Here is a 10579-nt window from a genome sequence, read left to right on the forward strand (position 1 = left end):
ATTCATTTGTATATTGAAGGCATGTGGGAGCATAGGGGCTTTTGAAAAGGGTAAACAAGTTCATGACAAGATTAGAGATGCCAACTTGCTAAAGTGGGATATTGTGCTTGGGACTGCTCTGGTGGATATGTATGCCAAATGTGGTCTCGTTGCAAAAGCTGAGCAAGTGCTTGAGGAGCTTCCTCTGCAAAATGTAGTCTCTTGGTCTGTGGTTATCGGTGGATATGCACAACAAGGACAAGGCCACGAAGCACTGAACTGTTTTGGACGCCTTCAGAGAGAGGGCCTCTTTCCAGATGTAGTCACTTTCACTTGTGTCTTGAAGGCTTGTGGCAGCATAGGCGCTATAGACAAAGGTAAACAAATTCACAACGAGATTATGAGTAGGGGTTTCCTAGGGAAGGATATCATGCTTGGTACGGGTTTGGTCGATATGTATGCCAAATGTGGTGCACTTACAAAAGCACGAGATGTGCTTAAAGAGCTTCCTCATCGAGATGTAATCGCGTGGAATGCACTTGTTTCTGGATATGCCCAACAAGGGCTAGGTCCTGAAGCACTTAGCTGTTTCGAAGAGATGCAAAAGGAAGCCATCTTTCCAGATGAGGTAACCTTCTTATGTGTCTTGACCTCATGTTGCCATTCAGGCCTATTGAATGAGGCTCAAATGATTTTTGGGGACATGCAAAAACAATATGGTGTTACTCCAAAGATTGAGCATTACACTTGCATGGTGGTTGTGCTTGGCTGTGCAGGACTCTTTGACAAGGTATTGTCACTTATTCAAGTGATGCCATCTTCGGATTATCCAGCGGTTTGGCTTGCATTATTAGGTGCATGTAGAAAATGGGGAAATGTGGAGCTTGGTAGATTGGCTTTTGATCAAACAGTACAACTAGATGATAGTTGTATTGCAGCTTATGTTCTTATGGCTAATACTTTTGTAGCTGCGGGCATGCAAGAGGATGCAGAAAGGGTCGAAGCAATGAGGATGAAATACACTGCTTGTTCAAAGCATCAAGGAGCTAGTGTGTGGGTTGATGTGAGTGGAAATATCCATTCATTTCCTCTCAGAGATACAATACATTGTCAAAATAATAGAGCTATCCATGCGAAGGTTAATGATATCATCCTTAAAACATCACAAAAGGGATATGCTTTTGCTACACTGTCTGAGAAAAGTGAGTTTCTTGCCATTGCATGTGCTCTCGTAAATGCCTTCCAAGAGGAAACGATACATATCATGAACAGCATGCCTATTTGTGCTGACTGCCATGCTGCCATAGCCATTATATCAAAATTAGAGAGACGAAAGATTACACTCAAAGATCCTGACTCCCTTCATGTGTTTGAGGATGGAAAATGTTATTGCGCTGCTCGGTGAAAATAGAGGTTTTCAAAAATCAAATAGGCATGGAGAATGCATTTTTAGGTGGTGTAAGGAGGTGATTAAGGATTCTTATGGGAACCAGATTCCTCATGAATCACTGAGTGATCACCACTTTTGGAAGTTGGACTCTTGCCAGAAGATTAGTTTTGTATGGAAAGTGGGTTGGAAGTATGGGATTCCCACCTGTGACAAAGGCTAGTAGTCTATTTGATAATGCCTAGAATGAACCCATATTGGTTCCATAGTTTTCTGATGTCTGCTCTTTTGGCTGTTTACTGTGAAGTTGGCTTGTGTCATGCCATATGTGGAGGTTGAGATGGAGAGACATTATCATTGGGATGTATCTGCATGGACATGATTTCTCATGTGGGAGATATAACAAAGCCAAACTTGTCAATAACGTGATGAGTTTTGGCTCCAAAAATACCTACGCTTTCGGTGTGTAGGTAAATTCTTACATGTAAATAGCTCGTTAGCTACACTTCGAATCAAATTGTTCATTCACGTGTTTATGGGGTGATTTAGTGTGACTTACAAAGTTTTGTTCAATTTATGTGTGTTTCTGGTGAATCGCCCCGAAAAACCCATTCTCCCAAACACATCGACATCTTCAATTTTCAAAATACAATATATCACATAGTCTTTTCATAGCATTTAGCTTGCGCGAGGGAGAAAAAGTCACCATCAATGAGGCAAGCTGGACAAATGAATTGTTATGACTTACTACATGGGAAGTGGATGATATAGAATACTTGGGCCAACCAAGACGTATGTCTACATTTACTATGTAAGAATATGAAGATTATCTTGATTCCATTATATCTCATTGTTGGAAGGTATACATAATTTTTTGCATGTATTTTGATCAATAAGTAAAGTAAAAACTCGAATTGGTTAGCTTATGCAACTCATGCTAGTTTGCAATCTAAGCTAGTCACTATTTGGAACTAGTGTCATTTATCTTTGCATGAATGTGTTTCCTTTGGATACATGTAAGCGAATGTTCAATTTGCAATGTGGAGAATCAGAGAAACATGGAAAGATTATAGTTATGATGATTGTCCACGAGGAATGGAGGTTGAAACATTAGTACCACATGAGGTTGTTCGAGTTGATATGGACTTACGAGATTTTCTCAAAAATTTATAAAACACATGCCCACATCTCTGAATTTCTTGACACATTTGTTAAAAGGATTCAAAGAAAAGTCTCTCTATTGGCATGTCCAATCAATGAATTGATAAACTTGAGCGCTTTTCTTAGAAATTAAAACTTTGTGTAGTCATGCCACCCATGTTATTGGATCGTGGATCCAAATAAACTTTGAAGGTGAAAATAGATGGCAATAGATTTATGTACGGGAGCACTACAATTGATTGGGACAACAGACTTACCACATTCAGAGGTAGAAAGGTCACAATAAAGAATTGTTCATTGATGAGGTCAAGTTTGTAAAGCTTGATGGACAATACTAATGCAAGATTTTAGCTGTGAATGTCCTTTACGTCATAAAGGTGATCTAATTAATCTAAAACCTATGTTGAGAATAGATCTATGATTTTTGCCAAGTCTCCACCCAAACGGATCGTTTCTAAACCTTGGATACTTCTAAATGTACTTCCCTTGTTTAAAATTAAAATACATTGGTACTTATCCTCTTTCTCAACTCATTCCTTCAATTTTTAATGAATGGCTAAGAAGTGTGGGATAGATGGGTTGGATCGTTACAAAAGATGCATCCAATCCGTTGTTGGTTGTCAGATGTGGATTAGGTTTTAGAATTGTCATTCACTCATTGTGTGATGAGTCGCTACAATTGAGAGGGATGTTCTCAATGTTAATTAAGTGATGCCAATCGACATAAGTGTGACCACTTTTATATTTGTCAACGATCTCGAACTATTTGACTTTCTTGAAAGATTCCCATTTGCAATCTATTGTGCCATTTTAGAGAGAGAGAGATAATATAATAGAATATATTTTTTATCATCCAAGAGGAGACCAAATCTGATCATTAATAAAAAAATCCACCATATGAAAATAATGCATGCATACATGTGCCCACCCTTCTTGGCGGGGATTTGCATTTCACATTTAAGTATTATTAAGTTCCTAGTTCTCACAAATTACCATATACGTTGAGCATGTAAGTAATATCCATCCTCCACTAGGTATTCATTGCATACTTTGCATATCTTCATACTTGGGTGACGATGCACTGATGTTGTGCCTACATGTAACTTGTGTGAGCTAGTTTAAGTGTTACGGTTCTCTAAGAGCCAAGGTTCATGGGGGTAATAAGATGCAGTTGGATACATTCACAGATTTTCACTTTGTATTGGAGCCAACATTAAGAGTATGTAACATTCTAATTTTGACGTATTAACATCTTGTCATTTCATCATTAGTGCCTCTTGTAATCTATCCTTGATCATCACATACTTTTAAGAGCTCCAATAAATCTTTACCTCCCCATCTTGTAAACCATTTCATAATGTCAAGCACCCAACCATATGAGAGGCTTTTGCTCTTATTGATTTTTGTACCTTGTATCCAATGTTGATGTATCACCCAATCTTTAGTTTGATGCATCCATGCGGCGTGACGTTAAGAGAAGACATTCCTGGTATGCAAAGATGTGTGAATGTAAATATTTGAGTCCATGACCTTGTGTTGATACCTAACGGCTTGCCACTAAGGTAATTCCAAACACGAAGGCATAACAATGATAGTGGCTCACCTTTTGCCAATTTGATGGAGATTCTCACAAGTTTGGAGCATGGAACAATTATCCTAAGATAAAGAGTATATGTTGGACATTTGAGCACAACATGAGAGAAAGAAGAGGTTATTTAACATCCAAGGGAGACTGAATACACCTCATGAGTAAACAAGCATGTAAAGCATATGATGCATATCATCCATTCTTATCGTGTCACCATATCTTTTTATTTAATTTTTCACCCACGGGTTGACTACTACTACCTGTTGAGTTGGTTGCCCGACTACCAAATACTTTTGTTTTGTTTGAACAGAGCTCTCCTCAACGGCAGATAATTTAACAAAATGTCTCATGAATCTATATCTCATGCTTGGCCATTAGTATATGCACCTCCAGATTTACAATTACCGTACATAGGTAACCAGCCTTCATGCATTGTGTGCCACTAGATATACCCTGAGTCAGCCATAATTACAAGCATTCTCTATCTTTCCTATGAATTTGGGGTGTAATGCTTCGCAAGTGGGATATGATGCTCCCTTATTACAGCAAGTCTTTGACATAAAAAACCCACAAAGTTATGAGATTTGGTCAATATTCAGACTCATCATCCCATTCACTGTCAATTACAGCCAATATATTCGTTAGTGCTACATAAGCTCCCGTAACCAACGAGTTAAGCTCAAGGGTTTGTTTTGCGGCATATCTGGCTCTCTCCATGTCACCGTGACCTCTAGAGGCACTGACCAAGGACATCCAATCTAGAACCCCTGCCTTTAATGGCATTTCCTTCACAAACTCCTCAGCCTCTTCGAGGCACCCAGCTCTACCAAGGAGATCTATTATGCATGTGTAATGTTGAGAAGTTGCCACAATTCCACAGTCATAACACATGAAACAGAAATATAGTAAGCCTTCAGTAAGCAAGCCTGTATGACTGCATGCTGAAAGCACACTAATGAAGGTGTTCTCTGTTGGTTTTATACCTTTCATTTGCATCTGCAGGAAAAGGTCGACTGCTTTCGAGCTATTTCCATGCTGTGAATTTGCAGATATCATTGCATTCCACGAAACAGTGTCATATATGTTGGACGTATTCTTAAAAACAGCATGTGCATCCATAAGGCTTCCACAGCGATTATACATACTGATCAACGCATTCTTCACAGCAACATTGTTATTGCCGCTGCCTATGTCTTCTTCATTGTGATTGTCATCATCAACAATGCACGAATGCAATAGCTTGCCAGCCACCAGGTTTCCGGTGGCAGAGCATGTCTCAAGAAGTGAAAGTAAGGTGTTTATATTGGCCTTCATGCCCTCCTTGTGCATTTGTCCATAAAGCAAACAAGCTTCCTCACCATACCCATGCTTGGCATGCGCCGATATGATGGCTGACCACGAAACATGGTTTCCTGCGGGCATTCCAGTGAACACTTTCAACGCAGCATCAAAGTCTCCACATTTGCTGTACATGTCCATGAGAGCAGTACCCAAAACTACATCTATTGCCATCCCTGAGGTTTTAATGAGGGAATGTAACTGCTTACCCTCGTCCAATTTGGCGAGGGTGCGGCAAGCCGAGAGGAGCGTGAGAAAGCTGACTTTGTTAGGTTTGATTCCTTCTTGCTGCATTTGAGCATAAAGCTGGAAGACCATCTCAGCCTCCCCAAGTTGGGAGCATACAGTAAACATGGAGTTCCAGGCACTAACATCCCTCTTCGGCATCATACCCAAAATTCGGAAGGCATCATCGAGGTGCCCACGCATGCCATAGAAAGCGAGGAGCGCATTCGCGGCATGGCCAACGCGATCGAGGCCGTGGCATACAAGAAGAAAATGTGTGATCTTACCTTCGAGAGAGCAAGCAGGCGAAGACTTGGCGCACGCGGAGATGACAGTGATGAAGGTGAACTTGTCGGGGGATAGGTCTACGCGCTGCTGCTGTAGCATGTCAAGGAGCAAGCGGAAGGCAGTTTGGGCATGGGCATGGGCATGGGCGGCCAGGACCAGGTTCCAAGAGACACGGTTGCGGGCTGGCATGGACTGGAAGGCGCGGAGAGCCAGGCCCGGGGCATGGCACAGATCATACATGCGGATAACATGGTTGCACAGGATGATGATGCTGCTACTTCTGAGCTGCCCATCATCCCTGAAAGGGGAGGAGGTGTGGGGATGGAGAAGCTCAAGGAGGCGGGAGTGCAGGCGCTTGCCTTGAAGCAGGGCTCTGTTGCGGCCGCAAGCTTGAAGGAGGGAGGCGAAGGTGAGGTACAATGGGTGAGGAGGAGGGTGCAGATCCCGCACACCTCCTCCTCCTCCTGCAAGGATATGGGGATGGACTGCTTCTGATTCTGCTTCTGCTTCTGCTTCTGCTTCTGCTTCGATTTCCCCTGCAGAAAGGGCAACTGCAGGTTCTCTCCATGGATGATTCATCTACTCTGCCCATCACCATAGATACCATACATCTATTCTCTCTTTCATCTACTCTGCCCATCACCATAGATTCATGCCATACACATCTCTCTCTGTCTCTGTCTCTCTCCATGTGATTCATCATTCAGATATATACATACTAGTGAAGTGATGTATGTATGTATGTATGTATGTATGTATGAAGGTATGTATGTATGTATGAAGGTATGTATGTATGTATGAAGGTATGTATGTATGTATGTATGTATGTATGTATGTATGTATGTATGTATGAAGGTATGTATGTATGTATGAAGGTATGTATGTATGTATGTATGTATGTATGTATGTATGTATTTATGTAAGTTTTTTTTTTTTTTTTTTTTTTTTAAGAAGATATCCTGTCATTAGTATAAACAAATTACAAGATTTTAAACCTCTATGTAATCGGCGGGGGAAACAACCATTTCGGTGGCTGAAAATGCCAATAAGGAGTAGTGTACCTGGATGTCACAAATGGAGTAGCTGTCCAGATAATAAGAAACTCATGCCGTTGAGCAATTTTAGCATCAGAATCTCCCACTATACCATCCCATTGACCCTTCAAAGCATGAACTATCTCTAACCAAATATTTGAAATCACTTCAGCAGGTGGTGTTTTCAGATTATGGAAAACGAGAGAACACCGAGCTTTCCAAATGTGATAGACAGTGGTACTACTCAATATCTCCCATATTGGCTGAACTTCCTTCCTTACTCCTGAAAACTGTAATGACATCAGTGATAATGTACGAACACTTCCATTTTTAGTGTAAAACCCATGGTCCATAGATTCGATGCCATAATGGAACACATCACGGGCAAGTGATGTCCAAACGACCATGCCCCAAGTGAGAACCAACGGGGGAAAATAATTAGCGAAAATTCTAAGGAGCCGTTGCCATATCTGTTGAGAATCAATGCAGTCCCATAAACAATGTTTTTGAGTTTCCGTTTGTAAATGACATCGAGTACAACATGAAGACACTCCCATCCTATGCAACCATGTGCCAACCGGCAACGCCTTGTGTACAACTAACCACTGTACATGTAATATTTTGTGTTGCTGTTTTCTTGCCCATAAGATAGCCCAGAATTTTGCAAGGAATTGGGGAGTAATACCTTGTTGATTCCAATATTGAGATGCAGCTGGTACCACATCACGTGTATCTGAAAGTACATGTCTTCCCAACTGTACAGAATATTGGAAGAAATTGAACTTGTTACCCGTGTAAGGATCTGTCCAATGATAGTCAATTGGGTCCCAATCTAATCTGAATACCGGTCTTTTAGCTAACACCCACAGCTTCCAATGTGTCCTTATTTCCTCTATCATTGGATCAATATACCATTTACGATCGGCATATCCAATTATCCTTATCTTGTGCTCAATGGCATAGGGGTAATCTATCACCATTTCCCCGGACTGAGACAATTGATTTGTTTCATCCACCTCAAACAACCGGTATGTCTTATCATTTGAATAACCCTTAACAGCCAAGAGTACTTCCAATCTTGAAAAAACCCCAATCCATCTATGGTTAGTGTTATTGGGTGGTATGGGTTGTCTACTCATAGCTTCTTGAATTTGTTGGTACATTATATGTCCGCCATGCATATTACGTAAGATTTCTTTTTGTTCTTCCAACGATCGCGATAAAAATTCTTTCCAAGTCTGAACTGTTTTCGCGGGACCTTCTGTCATTTTTCCCCACGATAACCATTGTCTAGAACCCAACACAAAACCATCTGATGTTGTAAACAACGGGTTCCAAACTATCTTTTGTCTGAGATACTCAAGATAATGTTTGGGGTTCGGTTTATTGCGAAGCAAACCAGGTAGTACTTGTTTCCATGCTGCAAATAATGTCCTAATAAATTTGTCTTCCCATCTAGTGGCTGAAGGTACTCGGAAATTTTCCCTAAATATCCAATTCACATCCTTCGACCAGGGAGCACCTAAGCGAGGAAAGCAATCTGAGCAACGGTCAAGCAATAATACTTTCCATATCTCTTGCCCCGGCATAAATCCTCTAACGAGCAACTTACTTAACAATGCTCTTGATTGGTCCACTGGATCAATAATACCTAATCCTCCTTTAGAGCGAGGTAAGGTAATAACATCCCATTTCACTTTGGACCGAGCATTGCCTTCTGTTTTACCGGACCACAAGAAGTTACGAACCAATCTACGTATTTTCAGAATACATGACTTGGAGAATATCCAACATGACAAAACATACCATGTTGAAGCCAATAAAACCTGATTAGCCACTACAATCCGACCAGCAAAAGATAGCTTGGCTGAACTCCATAACAACAACTTTTTCCGCAGTGACAATAGGAGGGGTGCCACTTGATTTTCCATTGAAAGATCAATACCTATCGTACACCCTAAGTATCGAACTGGACAACCTAATGGTATCCATCGAAATTGCGGGTGTGGACTCCATAGAGGAGGCTCTACATCCCCCACCCAAAATGCAAAGGACTTGTTCCAATTAACCAGTGCACCCGAAGCCTTACAAAATGTGGATATGGCCAATTCTGTTTTCTGCAGATTTTCCAAATCACCTTTTAAATATAGGGCAGTGTCATCTGCAAATTCAGCGTCCCTTACTTCTATATGTGAGAATGGGATGCGTATTCCGCGTATACCAATATCACCAGCATTCAAAAAGGAAATCATTGCCTCAGCAAAAAACAGAAACAAGAAAGGAGCTAAAGGACAACCCTGTCGAACTGATCGAGAAATAGTAAACAAAGGTCCATAATTCCCAACCAGTAAAACTCTGCTTTGTGCCGAATTATATAACGAAGAAATACCTTTTATCCATTCTTTCGAGAAACCAAAACGAGCCAGTACACCTTGTAAAAATTCCCAGTCAACACGGTCATAAGCTTTCTCAAAATCAAGCATAACAATGGCCAACTTTTGATTAGATTTGGCTGCCAAGGCAGCAGATTCCCAAAATGTATACACATTATCCAATATGCTCCTTTCTTGAATAAATCCTGTTTGCGACGGATGTATAACTATAGGCATTATAGTACCAAGTCTTATACTAAGCGCTTTAGCTAGGATTTTATACACCGTATTCAGTAATGTAATTGGGCGCCATTTCTTGATGTCCAATGAAGGACCTTCTGATTTAGGGATAAGGTAAATTATTCCTTCTGTAAAATGTGAAGGCATAATGCCCTCTCGAAGAATTTGTTGGAATGCTGTACATAAATCTGATTTAAACAAGTCCCAATATTTAATGAAAAATGATGGGGTTAATCCATCCATACCTGGACAACTATTCTTAGGCAAAGCTTGGAGTGCTTCACTCAATTCCTCATGAGTAAGAACGTCTTGAAGACTGGCATTCATATCCTGTGTTATTCTTGAACTCATTTTATTCCATACACAAGACCGACTTATTAAATCCTCATCGTGCATTCAAGAGAAAGCATGTCTCAAATTCAATACCAGTTGATTGTGTGAGAACTCATTGCGAATGTAGACGCCAAGACATTATGTCCCATTAGCCTTATCATTCATTGTGCGGATCACTTCATTGTGTCCCATCAACCTTATCATTCATTGTGATACTGTGAGAGAACTCGTTTGCTAATGAGGCCAGTTGTGTCCTGTCAACCGATCCTTGTGTGTGGATCACTTCATGAAAGCAATTGATTGCGCTTGAAAACTCATATGAGAATGAGGAAGTGGAGCATTTTGTGGTGTCAACCGATCCTTGTGTGTGGATCACTTCATGAAAGCACTTCATTGCATGTGAAAACTCATATGAGAATGAGGAGGCGTGGAGCATTCTGTTGGTCAACTGATCATTGCATGTGGATCTCTTCACAAAGGAAATAGAACCTAAGTAGACAACGTTAAAGGTATTGTTGAGCATCACTAATTAGTAGAAGAAGATGTGTTAGCATTTTTATTTTTATTTTCCATAAAAATATGATCCATTAGTATTAATAAAAAGCCAAATGCAATATACAAATAGTACATAATA

At 40.5% G+C, this 10579-nt stretch overlaps 3 protein-coding genes across 3 annotated transcripts; 1 reads left to right on the plus strand and 2 right to left on the minus strand.

Moving 5' to 3' along the window:
• The first annotated feature begins 10 nt into the window (after window positions 1–10).
• LOC147847314 (putative pentatricopeptide repeat-containing protein At3g49142) lies at window positions 11–1939 on the plus strand. The gene has a single exon (XM_087339324.1). The coding sequence runs from the start codon at window positions 128–130 to the stop codon at window positions 1382–1384; it is 1257 nt and encodes a 418-aa protein (XP_087195450.1). The 5' UTR covers window positions 11–127; the 3' UTR covers window positions 1385–1939.
• A 1928-nt stretch (window positions 1940–3867) lies between these two features.
• On the minus strand, window positions 3868–6545 carry LOC147847315 (pentatricopeptide repeat-containing protein At4g13650-like). The gene is made up of 2 exons (XM_087339325.1): window positions 5663–6545; window positions 3868–5527 (listed from the first exon to the last, which is right to left on the minus strand). The coding sequence occupies exons 1-2, from the start codon at window positions 6543–6545 to the stop codon at window positions 4704–4706; spliced, it is 1707 nt and encodes a 568-aa protein (XP_087195451.1). The 3' UTR covers window positions 3868–4703.
• Window positions 6546–6931: 386 nt separating this feature from the next.
• On the minus strand, window positions 6932–9963 carry LOC147847316 (uncharacterized). The gene has a single exon (XM_087339326.1). It carries the CDS (start codon window positions 9961–9963, stop codon window positions 6964–6966), a length of 3000 nt encoding a protein of 999 aa, XP_087195452.1. The 3' UTR covers window positions 6932–6963.
• Between the last annotated feature and the right edge of the window lie 616 nt (window positions 9964–10579).

This window comes from Azolla caroliniana, unplaced genomic scaffold, assembly GCF_043228905.1.
Source record: "Azolla caroliniana isolate FFs.n. ecotype wild unplaced genomic scaffold, voAzoCaro1.0.p SCAF_1192, whole genome shotgun sequence".
Taxonomy (NCBI): Eukaryota; Viridiplantae; Streptophyta; class Polypodiopsida; order Salviniales; family Salviniaceae; genus Azolla; species Azolla caroliniana.